The sequence below is a fragment of the Ammospiza caudacuta genome, chromosome 1, assembly GCF_027887145.1.
Source record: "Ammospiza caudacuta isolate bAmmCau1 chromosome 1, bAmmCau1.pri, whole genome shotgun sequence".
NCBI lineage: Eukaryota > Metazoa > Chordata > Aves > Passeriformes > Passerellidae > Ammospiza > Ammospiza caudacuta.
The window spans coordinates 98,714,456-98,729,575 of NC_080593.1; the positions used below are offsets into that span (position 1 = coordinate 98,714,456).

Genomic DNA, 15,120 nt, shown 5'->3' on the forward strand with positions numbered 1-15,120 from the left:
TTTTGGCACTTTAAGACGGCACAGATGAGAAGCCATCAGCTCATGATGTCAAAACCAAAATGATACCTTTATTTAAAATCATTTTATGGTACAACACTGACAAAACCTCTCCCTCACATTGTTCAGTCCCTAAAATCAACTCAGCTTTGAGTATTCCTTTCTCCTTTTCTCCAAAAAATTGTTGACTCTATGCTCAGCAGATCTTTTGCAATGGGTTTAATGTTACTCTCCTTACTCTCCTTCCATCTGCCCCTGGAAGTCAAGATGATATGAAACAAGGCATCTGCTTCTGTATATTCAGAGACTTCATGGTAGAAAAATTTCCACATTATGAAACTCTGGAGTCCTAAAAAATTCAAGGTCAAGCAGTTATGATTCTGGAAGATTTTTGCCTTGAGTCAAAACCACTTGAGTGTTTTTTTGACACTGAAGCCACCAGAAAGAAGAGGGATTAGTAAAGTTATTGTGTTAACCAAAGAAGTGGCAAGAAGATTTGCCAAAATAAACACCATTGTGTGTACATCACTGTACACTGTGAGGCTGTAAAAGTCTATGCATTTTTCCATATAAACCAGTGCCACTAAACAAGAGAAGGAAAGGAACCCATTTTAAATAAGAAGCAAGTTCTTCAAACATTCCTTAAATTTTGTTTAGTGTCATAGAGGAAAGCCAAGTACTTGGCACATTTCAACAGCAGTAAAAATGGTAACAGTTCCCTGTGAGAAGACAGAATTCACTGTGGAAATGACTTGGGAACTAAATTTGTTTTTGGACCCTATCTTCCTAGTTCAGAAAACAAAAGATTTGGAGTTGAAGAGAGTCAGATTTTAGTGAAACAAAACTGTGTATCTTTCTCATCTCATAGATGTGATGCAGTCTATACTGCTTAGACAGACTGAAGGCATGGAGAAAGGCAAACTAATTGAAACTCCACTATGCTCACAGCCAACATTTGTAGTCATTCAGAAACAGCCAGGTATTTGATGCTTTTATAGCTCAATCTTCTCTGTATTCTCAGATCACATAAGCAATAAGATCCTCTGAAATATTTTTTCTCCAGGCTGAAAAAGCCCTCAGCCTCTCTTATTATGTCATGTGCTCCTGACTGTTGGTGCCCCACCCTGGGTTCACTCCTGTATGTCAATATTGTGCTGCATGCACAAAACTGGACATGGCAGTCTAGATGTGGTCCTATAAGTGTTGAATAAAAAGGAAGGATCACTTTCCAGTATCTGCTGTGAAGAGCCTCACTAATGCTGTCCAGGGAGTGTTGTGCACCACGACCTCAGAGCCTTTTCAGTAGATCTGCTTCCCAACAGCTGGCACCAAGCCTGCCTTATGGCGGGGATTACCATAAACCAGGGCAAAGAGCTTTTGTTCTTGCTGAACTTCACAAGGTTTTTGTAAGCCCATTTCTCCAGCCTGTCCAGGTCCCTCTGACAGCAGCCCTGCCTCCCCAAATTGGGTCACCCCTGCCTGGTGTCACTTGCAAACCAGATGAGAGTAACCTCACCATATCATGCAGATTATCAATGAAGACCTTGAATGGTATTGGTCCCAGCACTGACTCTAGGGATCCACTACATCCTTGCTGCAAGCTTGGCTTCACAACCTTGTTTTTTTAAGTCTGGCCTATTTTCTGTCCACTTTATAGTGCCGTTGTTCACCCCATGCCCCACCAGTTTTGGGGGCTATGGAGGAAGCTACAGAGGGTATCAAAGACCATTACAATTAAGGTATGTAAGAATCACTGCCTTTCTTTTGCTAGACACCTAATCATGGCAAACATGATTTGCATACGGGAGGTATTTTTTTCTTCTCCCATTCACCTTGCTGTCCTTCATGTCTTTACATGCGATTTGCTCCAGCAGTGTTCTCAGGGACTGAGGTGACCTGGCTGGAGCACAGTTATCTGGATCCTCCTTCTTGTCATTCTTGACAATCAAGCTCCACTAACTTTTGTATGAAATCCAGGTGATTTAAATCAGGCCTCACTATGCCTTCCCCTGCCATGGATACTTCATCAAGTTCAGGGGCTTAGGGACCTGGAAGGCCTGAGGACAAGCCTTGCAAGTGAAAACCACAGTATAAAAGGTACCTCAGCCTTTCTCATGACCCTAGTCACTATGTCGACCGTTCCAGCAAGCAATAGGGCCACGCTTACTTGGCCTTTATTTCTCTCCTGATGTACTTCAAGAAACCTTTTCTATCTTGCACTTCCCTGAGCTGGAGCTTGGTGAACTCCATTCCCATGTAAATAGACAAAGCCTCTGTATGCCTCCCAAGGAGTCAGTCTCTGCTTCATTGTAGGTTTTCTTGTGTGTGTTTGAGTGAGTCAGGAGCTCCACATCCATTCATACTCATCTCCTGTAAAGCTTGTCTTCTGAGAATGGGGAGAACAGTTCTTGTGCTCAGAGGATGCTGTCCTTGCAGATTGGATAGCTCTCCTGGGCTCCTTTGCCCTTCAAGGATCCACAGGATGCTGCCAAGCATGTCCCTGAACAAACATCTCCCCTCATCACACTATTGATCATCTGTGTCAAGAAGTTTTCTTCAATCTGTTTCAGAAATCTGGATTGCTTGTGTTCAGCCTTATTGGCCTTGCAGTAGTTACTGCTGAGGTTAAAGTCACCCAGGAACACCAATGCCTGGGACTGTAAGGCTTTTCCACCTGCCCCGAGATTGCTTCATCTGCCTTCTCCTGTTGATGAGAAGGTCTAGAGGAGACACCTGCTACATCACCTATCCTGGTCTGAACTTTGTTCTTTGTCCACAAGCTCTCCACTTGTTTGACACTTCACCCAGGGTTCTGTCCACTCAAAACACACTTTTGTATAGAGCATAAAGGGAGAGCATCTCATACGGACACCCTGCTAGCACCTTATGGTACTACATGTGCCTTGCATTTACAACTGGGTTCAAGGTTAAGAAGAATGGGATGAGTGGGCCAGACATGCTGAACTTCCTTAGGTTTGTCCCTTCTTTGGTGAAAGAATTCTGAAGTCATGACTTGCTCTCACTCTTTTCAAATATACCTGAGCCACAGTAATTCTAGGGAAGGAACAAGATCTCATTAGGAAAGAAGGGGCATGCATGCATAGGCAAATGGAAAAAATTTCCACAGGACTGACTTCAGTGCTGTTGGAATATAATTAAAATGTTTTTATTCAATTATTAATCATAATACAGAGTCACTATCAATTCTACAGATTAGAGTTCAAAATCTTTAATGTGGGCTACTTATCTAATGATCACTTAAACCAATTGTAGACAGACACAGATTTTCTATGTGTGTCACTAAACTTAAAATAATTAACAAAAAAAAGTCTATCTTTCATGATGGAATATACATATTACTGTTTGCAATATCTGATCTAAAAGCTACATAATTCATGACCTTGCACACCTTTAACGTCCTCCACATTTCTCAGATTTGTTTCACTGTATTTAATTTATTATTTAGATTGTACATGATGCAATGTTTATATGATAATATTGATAAAGAATCATAGAATACCTAGAGTTGGAAGGGATCCACAAGGACCATAGAGTTCAACTCCTAGCCCTGCACAAGACAGTGCCAAGAGTCACACCATGTGCCCAAAAATATCTTCCAAATGCTTCTTGAACTCTGTCAGGCTGGTGCAGTCATCACTTCCCTGCAGAGCCTTTTCCAGAGCTAAACTACCCTCAGGATGAAGAACCTTTCCCTAATTCCAACCTAAAATCCATTGACACAACTTCAGGCCATTCCCTGGGGTCCTGTCACTGATCACCACAGAGAAGAGATCAGTGTCTGCCTCTCCTCTTCCCCTCAAAAGGAAGTTGCAGACTCCAGTGAAGTCTCTCCTCTGTTTCCTCTTCTCCAGACCAACTAACTTCAGTCACTCCTCATATAGATTTTCTTCTAGGTCTTTCACCATATATACATAATATTACATATATATTTAAAAAAACCAAAACTAACATATATATATATATATATATATATATATATATAGTATTATCTATATAAACGTTTACAATGTAAAGTTTCAAATATGTCACTAAAAAGGCCCGAACTTTATAATTAAAGAATTTCCCACGCTTTTAAAAAACTTTTTTTTTCTGTTAAAATATACCCAAAATATACCCTAGGACACAGATGTGCGCAATTGTACTTTCAAATGAAAATAGTGCACTTTAATTGTGCAGTGCTCAGTGTCTCACAAGTAACTGCCTGCCATTGTGTACTCTAATGGGCAGGTCTTGTTCTATGCTAGTCTAGTCATTATGCTATGGAGTCATTCAAACCACAGACTGCTTGACACCCTGCTTTAAAATATCCTGAGGTTTTAGCTGGTATTTGCTACTTATTTGCAATGGCATGATAATTATTAGTTTAGTAACTGCCTATAGCAAAGCTTGTTAAAAAAAGAATGCTTCACATCTTGGCTTAATAACATCTTACAGGTTATTTTTTACTAGGATTTACAAGTTTAGCTGGAAACCTCCAGTCTTTAAACCATCTGCATGCAAAGAAAAATAATGGAAAAAAGAGCTCTGTAACACCCCAACACCTCTCATTATATATTAAAAAAACCTTATTGAACCCCAAAAGACCTGAACCCCAAACTCCAAAGTTTTTTGTTTACCACAAATTTCTTTAAGGTAAGAATTTCTATTTGGCATTGTGAGTTAATTCATGTGAGCCAGACTTTGATGTGTAACTTGATTTCTTCAAGCTAGAGATGAAGCACCAATTACTTACCTGACTCACACGCAAATGTCTTTGATGTCTCATCATGAAAGATAATTGCCACTGCATGCTTCTTTGTCTCTCGAGGCAATCTGGTTATGTTTTTGATATTGTGCAGCTCAGTTACCTTAAAATGAAGAAAAGTATTTTAGACCAGTGCATAAATAGTACAAACAAAAATATTAACCTTAACTGCTCAATTCTTACTATAAACTGCTTTTTTCCTGTCCTAGTTTCAGCCAGGACAGGGTTAATTTTTCACAACAAGAGGAGAAGTGTGTGGCAAGACCCAGATGTTATTCCACTCCACCTCACTCATTGCCAGGGGCAGGAGTAAGGAACTCTCTCTTCTTCCACTGGGGAGAAAGCCTGGTGGGGAAGAGCCGGATATTGTTGCAGGCTTTTCCATGTAAATTGTTTCTTTGTGCTGCTGGTACTGTTCATTTTTCTGTCTCATTGCTGTTTCTAGTAAATTATTCTTATCTCAGCCCATGATTTTCAGCTTTTGTGCCTCCAATTTTCAACTCCATTCCAAAGGAGTGGGAAGGGGAGGGGAAGGGGGAGTGAGTGAGCAGCCAGTCTGGTTTTGAGTCTTGGTGGGAGAACTAAACTGGGGAGTACCATTACTAAACCCCTAGGTTATTTATATTTATAAGCTTGATAGTTGGTTAAAAAAACACACATAAATAGGTAGAGTCTTAAGTTGCAAAACTTAACTCTAATAACTCTATTTCTCTAATAGATTTCCACAAAATTCTGTTTCCTTAATAAGTCCTACATGGAAATAGTTTACAATGACATCAACTCAGCCTTGGGATTTTGTATAATCTATTTTTCAATTTCTATACTCATACAACTAGGATCAGTTTCAGAATCTGCATCAAATAGAAAACCTAATTTTGGAAGAACAGTGCTTCATTAGTTAAGGAATGTAACTCAAGTAATACGTCAAATAGCATCGCTACATTTGTAAGGGGAGATCCTCATGTGTCTTTAAAATCTATCTGTCATCCTCAAAAGAACTCAAACTTTCATTTTATTTTCTAAATATTTGAAAAGCTTATCAACAATAAAATACTCTTGCAGCAAATTTACAACATAAAAAATTCAATCTATTTCCATTTTCTTTTGATGCATGTATGTAACTACAATTAACAAAAATGGAAGAAAAATATGTTATTCCAACCTGGTGGCCCAGCCTATATTAAACTGATTAACACTTCATATTCTGAAATATTTTTCTCAGTTTCTTGGAACTCTGGGCAAACTTTATCCGGTTAGAGTTAGGTTTTCTCAGGCAGGACATTTGCCTCAGGCAGAACTAATTTCCAGAAAAATGTCAACCATATAAGTTTGGACTTCTATGACTACAGAAAAAATGGACTGAATGTAGGTGGGTTTTTTTTGTTTGTTTTGCTTTGTAATTGTTATGCTTCTGGTGCACAGTTCCAACATTCCTTTTCACATGCTGAAAGTAATTTTAAAGCATAGGAGATTTTATACGGTGCAGTTCCAAAAAAATGGAATACGTTGGGGCAAAGACATTTCAATAAAATATTGATTAGCAGAGGAGCAGTGAAAGGCATCAAGACAACAAAAGGCACTGAGACAAAGCATGAAGAGGAATGTGCTGTGTGCTGATGAACTTGGGACCAGTTGAAGATTGCTCCAGAGTCTGTCTTGACAGCCTTCAGCAAAACTCACTCCAGTTTGTCAAAGTCTTTGTTGTAACAGGTGGGGCAAAAATGGATGTGGTATTATAAACATGGTCTAATGTGTGCTAAACTGAGGAGAATAATTCTCTGCACTGACTGGCCATGGTTCTGCCCATACAGCCCATGGAGCTTTGCTGGCTGAGGCACCAAGATCCAGGGCCCTACCTTCAGGCCACTCCCAGCTTGCCAATGCCAAATCTTTGCCATCACAGGGGCTCTTCTATCCCCAGGCTGGCACCTGGTTCTTGCTCCTATTCAATTTAACAAAGTCCATGTCAGCCCATTCGTCCAGCTCATTCAGGCTGCTGAAAAGGCAGCTTGACTACCAAAAGCCTATCAACTGATCCTTCCCAATTTGCTCTCTGCACATTGGTGCAGCTCCCTTATTTCCTCCATGTCCCTGATAACAATATCAAGAAAGGTCCCAGTACAGACCGCAGCATTTCCACACTTGCTACAGCCCTCCAAGCAGGTAACCACACTGACCACGTCAATAACCAACATAACCACATAATAACCAACCCATTAACCACATAATAACCAACCCATGAACCACAGCTTTCTGGGTCTGACTAGCTGACCATCTTTACATGATCTAGACACCCACCTGCATAAATAATATTGTCCCAACTTCAATTTGAGAATGTCATGGGAGAAAATGTGGAAAGCCTTGCTAAAGATCTTCTCATAACATATTGTAGATGGTGATCGTACTGGTCAGGCATGACTTATCCTTGATAAATCCATGCTGCCTTTCACAAATATTATATTTACTCCATAGTTCTTCCTATAGGCTGAAGTAAGACTGCCAGAAATTCTCCATGTTGACCTTTGGTTGACTGCCAAATTCTCTGTATTCTCCAGGTTGACCTTTTGACCTTTTTTTAGACACAGGTGCATTTACCTCACCATTTGGCTCCTAATCCTTTATAATTTTAACTTTTGTCATGCATTTTCAGGGCTTTGTAAGATTCCATGTATTGTACTACTTTTTGGCTTGGGGAAAAGAGAAGGGGTGAATACCACAAATATCTCTGTCCCATTAAAGAAGTTACTGAAATATCTGCTGATTTTCCTTGATCCATGCATGGTAAATGAACTAATGTGTGAGAGAGCTCTTGCAATCTCGCAGAAATCCCCCAAAAGAGAAGAAAGAAAGCATTTCTAGGCAGAGGAGAGAGCAGACTCTAGAATTCAAAACCTGAGGGAACAATACCAAATCCATAAGTCATTGCTGAATTTTGAAGACACAGAATGTCCCAAAGTCAGGGTACAGATCTACTAGTCTTGCTAAAGACAAGGTACAGATCTACTAGTCTTAACAGGGTACAGATCTTCTAGTCTTGCTAAATAAGAAGATATAAGAACAAAATATTTAAGATTATTTAGGACACGAAAAAGTTCAGGTTATTATTAAAAAAAAATTTAAAAATAGCTGGTGGTGCAATAGGAAAGGGAAAACACTGATACGAGGAAAAAGCTCCAGTGATTCTTACACAAGCAATTAATAAAGAAAGTGACATTTTCACATGTGTGTGTGCATGTGTGACACTGCACACTATGCAGATAAAAGTGCCTTAATGCTTGTTGTACTTAAAAGGGAAAACTTCTCTCTCTGGAATAGCAGAAAAGGAAAAAGAATTGCTTTGAATAGTGACAAAAAGGCATATTAAGCCTTCTTCTAGTCTCTGTTATATAGTAGAGATCTATTCTTTTTTCATAATACTTGAGGTTTACAAATTACTGAAAGATTCTGCAATGCTTATAAGATAAGATAATAATGATAATAGAACCAAAAATCTTACATTCCTGGCACTAAAGCTACAAAATTTTGATAGTAATTTATGTTTGAAACATAAATACAGACATACCTGAGCACACACAAGTGGCTATTTGTAAAGATGTTTTTTTGAGTCATCTCATTGATCAGTACATTAATCCTGCCTTGTTTAATATAGTCACAAATGCAACATCCATCACATACACAATATCTTAAGAATATTGTCAGTAAAAAGTGTACATACAACAGAATTCTTTTTATTTGCTGGTGGGAATTTAAGGTCTGAAAGAGACAATGAAAACACTGCCAAATTCTTATGTGCTGCCTTTTCGTACCCCTATGAGAGATTAAGTTGAACAACATGCAAGGCAAGTGAAGAAAAATAGTCCCCATGCAGGAAAAAATGGTATTTGTTCTAAACACATTTCAATTTTTCTTTGTCTCTGAAATCTCTAGACAGCACAGAACTTCTTGTAACTCCAATGTGACAAAGCTACATTTAATTGCCTCTTCCAAACTCCCTGACTTTTACCTTCTTTCTTTAAGACAAACTTTTTGAGCCATTTGTAGTCTCACACAGGAATCATATTCCTCTTGTCAACACCTTTCCACAAAAAATGGACCTATTTGAAACTATTTTGAGATATTGTGAGACACTTATGTTCTTGTCAAATACTTCACTGGTTTAACATGCGTGGCCAAAGCATTTCTGCCAGGTAAGCGTTTTTTCTTAAAAAATCATATCTTTCTCATTGGAATGCTTTGCTTTACAAGAACTGAAGGAAATAATTTTAGCTACAACATTTTGAGGACATAGGAATCTTATAAAGATTTTAAGAAGTATAATTTTACTGGGCAAGCTAACAGAAAAAGAAATGAGAACACTTTGGGAACACAAATTTACACTAACAACTAGAAAGGCCATATTATCAAATAAGCCCCTCAGTATTTCTATTGCTTATATAATTTTCAATATCAGATAGAGATGAATATTTGCTTCAATGATCATCTTTTCAAATTGTACTGTATGCTTCCCTCCATGCTCAGAGTAGAAAGATAGAGGCAAAACTGTGAAAGTCTATCCTCCCATTGATAGAGAATTAAGTTAATGAAATTCCGAATTCTGGATTTAATGCCAATTAAGCATGAGTCATTTCTCTACTTGCTGAACAAGTGCCATTAAAAAAACACCTGAGAGTATATTATCTTGTGTGAAGGAAAAGATGAACTTTGCCTTGGAAACAGATTGCTTTATCTCAGGGATTTTTAAAACTGTGGCTTAAATTTTATCTAGTATTTAAAAAAAGAAAAAAGAAAATAGAAGCATTTTTAAAAGGGAAAAGCATCAAAGCTACTGAAAAGGCAAATAGAAAACTTATAAAAATCATGCTACTTTGAAATAATTTAATACATCACTTAGCAGATTTTAAGAATGTCTTAAAAGACTAATAAAATTTTTAAAAGTACAAAAAGTCCCCTATTTTTGAGTAGTATATTAGGTAGATCTACTTTTTTAAGCAAGGAGCATTATAGCAAAATTTGTTCCCTGTGGTGTAATAATGGACTTGTTTACAAAATTCAGTCTAATACATTGAAAATATTTTTGTTCTTCACAACAACAAAATATCATTCTGAAACTACCTAGACCATTGATAATCTTGCATCAGTAAGAGAAACGTAAAAAAGGAAAAAGTTTTCTGTGCCATTACATATGTAAGTCTTACCTAGACATTCAGTGTGGGATTATGCTTCACCTAAAACTTTGTTAACTCTGAAAACAACTCAAACCAACAAAAACTTTGTAAATCACTTTTCCTATTTCCCCGAATTGTAACTGTTTAGAACAATATTAATTTCAACAATGAATAAAATCCCTAATAATGCCTCCTTAGTGAGCAAACTTGCAAATAGATTTTTTCTGATTTTTTTATCCTTTGATTTCTTCCAGTAGGTTAAATAAATCTTTTTTTTTTTTTTCTTATTAAGTTATGATTATGTAGTGTACAAATTTCCACTACCATCAGCATGTTAACTTAGACTTTCTTTTCTCTACTAGACATTTAGTGGTTTTCTCCATATGTTGCTCACTGTGGTATGTGCTAGGGACTCTTAGCACCTGGACCATTCCTCAGTTCTCCTACTCCTCATCAATAATTCCTGCTTCATTTGTCCATCACTCAGCAGCCCCCACACACATTTCCTAGTTTGATTTTTTTTTCTATTTCTTGATTTTTTTGTATCTGTCATTAAAACCAGTTTTGCTTTTGTTCTAGAAAGACAATTTAACACTGATTGATGAAAAAAATCAAGAGTTACTAAGCTTACATGTTACCAAAATTTGACAAGGTTTCTTTTTTTCTTTTAGATTATTTTTTCATCTATTGAACAGGTTTTTTTCTTTCTTTGTGGAGGGGGGATGGGGCTTGACATAGCTGTATCAGAGGAATCCAAGTTGTCTACTTCTCAATAATATTTGATAAAGGGACATAGCCTTTGAGGGCTGCTAGGTAGGATAACTTCTAGGATTGGTAAAGGCATAATCTCACTCCTGCAAAATTATACTAGGCTAGACTTGCATCAGGGTCTCAAGGCTACACATCAGTGGTGGTTACTGTAACTTGGTTCCTCTCACAGCCAGGAATTTGCTTCATCTCAAAGATTCCTTATCAGCACAGATGAAAAGAAACACACTTGATCTGGAAACAATACTTTTGGATGTTTGGATTGTTCACCAAAATGTAATACTTTTTTACAGATACAGCACTGAACAAGAAGGTGAAAGAACCTATAATAAGGTTTCTGACACTATTGCTCATATATCTTGATCACTCATTAATCATTTAAATATTGATTCAAGTAATGCAATGCACTTCCTCTCATCCTTATTGTTTTTCTTTATCTTGGTCTGGAAATAAGCCCAAAACTTTAACTTGTTTTGTGTTGGTGTAATAGCTTATCTGGAAGAAAATCACATTCAGAGCTTTCACTTCCTTCCTTTAGTTAATGTGACATAGGAATAATAAAGTCCATAACTATCAGCATCTTGTAAATACTGTCTAGCCGCATCTGGGTGGATCAACAATCAAAAAAAAAACCAAAAAACAACCCAGCATAGAGCAGTGCATCAACCTTAAACACAAAAGAAGAAACTGCAAAGGACTCCTCTGAAAGAACCAACAGTTAACAAATCTCATGCTATACCGTAAAAAAGACAAGAGGATCAGAGGAAGTATTTAGCTTATGCCCTCACTTTGAAAAAAAATAAAATCTTCATTTCCTTGAAGTCTTAGGATAGTAATATTTAACCTGAGAGGTTCACAGAAAATTCAAGTCACCTTTCTGCATGAAGATCCTAAATTTGGCACTAATACCAAATACCTTCAGTTCCCTACTCCCTACCAGAATGAGCAAGCAGTTTCAGAAGCCAGGGGACTGAGTTAGAAGAAATACTAAACGATTGGTCTGGTTCAGTTTTAGTGCATGTCTGTGCCAAGAGACTAGGAAACCATCTGAAAAGCATCCTGATAGATTTCACAAGTCTAACTCCACTTGTCTCTAGTTACATCAGCTGTAATTTAATTCCAGAAAAGCCATGCTGCAGATATCTACTAAATAATTCAAGTGTAGGAAAACTACTAATATAAGAAAGCCTTTGGTGCCATGTAGCCATAGCAGGATACACAGGTATAGGCTGATGATCAAGGAAATTATTTAGGACTGTTATATGTAAAATAAAATCTCTGAACAGCACACACAGGTCAGTTACATCTGTCTAGCCAGAAAAGATCAGATAATAGATTTCTAGTAAGAAACTTCCGGTCTCTCTAAAACACTGTAGTCCTTGCCTGTCAACCTTAAGTCTTCTTTTTCAAAGAGCATTTTTTATCCAGGTAAATAACAGGAAATAATTACAAGATCACAATTTCATTATACTAGCAAAATATTTTATATTATGAAACTGTTACTGTCAATGCATCTTAAAACACCTATAATTTAAAATGTTTGGGTGTTTTGTTATCATTTCAGTATCTTAGTTATATTCTTAGATATGAAAAGATATTAAATTCCTAAATAGACTTAATTTAAACAAAGGCTTATATTAACTGAGATGCACTGCTTCTAAACAGTATTTATGTATTTTTCTTCTTTTCTGATTACTTTCTTTGGAACTATGTTTATTTCTTTCAAAGAGGAAGGATTTTAGGAAAAATTCAATACACTTTCTCTTTAATTTATAACACTTCATTATTGACAAACACTGAACATTTTTTGTTTGCTTCTTGTACTAAAAATCTGTTCTAGTCATGCAGCTGCAGATGTAGGATTTCCTTTTGTATTACATGGATTTGTAGACTGTACATATATAACACATTGTGGGGTCTGGTTCTCAAATTGTACATTTAAATAGATAAGTCTTCCACAATTACAGAAATATTACTTCCAAATCACTTATTATATCTGCATCTCTACAAAAATTACAATTCCACGGTAAATAAGAAAGGAGATCCAAAAGAGATGAAAACCACAAAAACCATGAATAAAACCTTAAGTGCCCCATTCTGGGTTATATCTTATTTGAATTCTTCCAAACATGTGCCTCTCATATAAAACTGGGAGGGAAATGATTCTGCAATTCCATCTACTGAATGTTATTTCCACTGTGCAGAGTCCTGGAAATTGCCTGGGCAGAAGAAAAGGTCTGAATTTCCATAAATGGGTTTCTGTTTTGCATTGCACAGTACCTTCCTGTCATTTAAGTTCTAACTAGAAAAAATAGAAGCAGAAGAGAAAGCTATAAAATGCAATCATTTATCCTCTTATTTCCTAATAATGGCCCACATACTACCATCTGTTGTGTAATACCACGCAAGCAGTAACGTGACAGAGCAAAAGCCATCACAGGGACAAGGAGCAGGGACTCCAGTGAGGGATGCCCAGACAGTAAAGAACCACCCCAAACCAGAAACAGCATGGCAACAATAAGAGAGTGATATAAAAAGCAAGGGCCACGGCAACTATCACAGCAAGAAAAGCGCAAAGGAGGCACCAATATGCTGCTCCAGTCTGCAAAAGGAGAACACAAGATGTTGGCTCAGTACAGATCAGAGGACCACAGAGAGGATCACAAAGCATCTAAACATCTGCCTCCAGCTCAGCTTTCAGTGCCACTATCTGCAGCTAGCAGTGGCTTCTTTGACACTGCTAAATCCAATTGCCACAGAGTAGAAGTTTTGTTACAGCTTTGGATGGAGCTGGATGTGATTTGGGCTCTTAAGAAAAGGCAGTGTGCTGCCTGAAAAGCATTAAAACCTTTGAGACTGGGGAAATGGCTGCATTAACAGAAGCACAGGCCATAAATCAAGGAAAGTGACTTTTTTTTTTTTTTTTTTTTTTTTTTTTTTTACTCAGTATTCATTAGATCACATTTCTAATATCCTGCCCAGTTTTGGTACTCCAATGAAAAAGTGACTCCAATGACAAAGTGAGTTCAGCAGAGGCTCCCCAGGACAGCCAGAGCTGCACCTCTTGCCCTGTGGGGTGCAGAGGTTGAAGGAAGAGGCTGCTCCATCCTGCAGCAGGGATGGCTTTGGGAGCATCTAACTGCAGTACCCCCAGTGCCAGCAGGGAGATTATTGAGGAGACAGAGCCAGGCTCGTCACAGCTGTGCCTGGGGGGAGGAAAATGAGCAATGGGCATAAACTGAGACAAGAGATGTTCAGGCTGCATATGAGAAGTGATGTTCCCACCATGAAGACAGCCCAGCAGCGGGACAGGCAGCCCAGTGAGGCTCTGCAATCTCCATCCTTGGAGACTCAATTGGACACTGCCCTGTGCAACCACGTTTGCTCAGACCTTGGACCTCGGAGGTGGCTCTGCTGTGAGCAGGAGCTGGACAAGAAAACTCTTCATAAGAAGTAACTTCTAAATCTAAGAAAGGGATACTAATAGACCTGCAAGGATATTTGGACCTTTGTGAGTTTGGATAAACCCTTATGGTATTAGGCCATTCAGAGTATTTAAGATGAAACACATTTCCACAACATCAGCATATATTGCACAAAACCAGCAATAGGACAAGGAGATGCAAGAGACTGGAGAACAGGACTTAAGGTTAAAATGTACTAAGAGGCAGAAAAAAAGGAAAAAAAAACCTATTTAATGAAAGAATAGCAAATCTTAAAGCATAAGATTACAAGAGAAACATAATAAGGGAGAAGAGAAATCCCAAGATCAGAGAAGTGAAAGAATGGATCATAAAAGAGCAAAAACAATTCAGAATGAGAACAGAAGAGTTTTCCCCATAACTGCATGTGGATTTACCCTTGGAAAAGGAGTTGTTATGGTAACAACACTCTCCAGGACTATTGCCAAAGAGGGGCTTATCAACCTCCACATTACGCCTCTAGGGCAGGTCTCCAGCTGCTATTTCAGAAGAGTAAGTTTTTAAGAAACTTCTACCAAGTAAATGTTCATTCCTCTAAGTACTGAAAGGAAAACACATCTATAACAACAGTAAGAATCTTGTCTGTTAACTGAAAAAGTACATCATAAAAAAAAAAAAAAAAAACCAAAACACAAAACTGGGCAGAATTAATGAATATATTTAAAATAAATCAGGCTAAGTATTAGGCAGTAATGCCAGGGCAAAAAAGAAAACTTTGATGGGAAGAAAGATGTGTAGATCTGATAGTAGTACGATGATGAATAATTCCTTCTTATCCTCCAGATAAAATTGAGATTTAAAAAAATGCATGTTTGAATTTTTCAGCATTTTTAGAAAACCTAGATGACATTATGTAAATTTAGACTGAATACAAAATAAAATAATGATTTTAATTCCTCCAAATTTAAATAAATGGAAGAGAAATAAAAATTATTACTATTTA

The 15,120-nt window shown here is 37.6% G+C and overlaps 1 protein-coding gene across 1 annotated transcript in view; it reads right to left on the reverse strand.

The window, feature by feature from the left end:
* Positions 1-15,120, reverse strand: part of DOK6 (docking protein 6) — a 241,688-nt gene that overhangs the window by 120,652 nt on the left and 105,916 nt on the right. Inside the window, exon 3 of the mRNA XM_058815279.1 lies at positions 4,751-4,865. Within this exon, the coding sequence (XP_058671262.1) occupies positions 4,751-4,865 (115 nt within the window). The remainder of the gene's footprint in view (positions 1-4,750; positions 4,866-15,120) is intronic.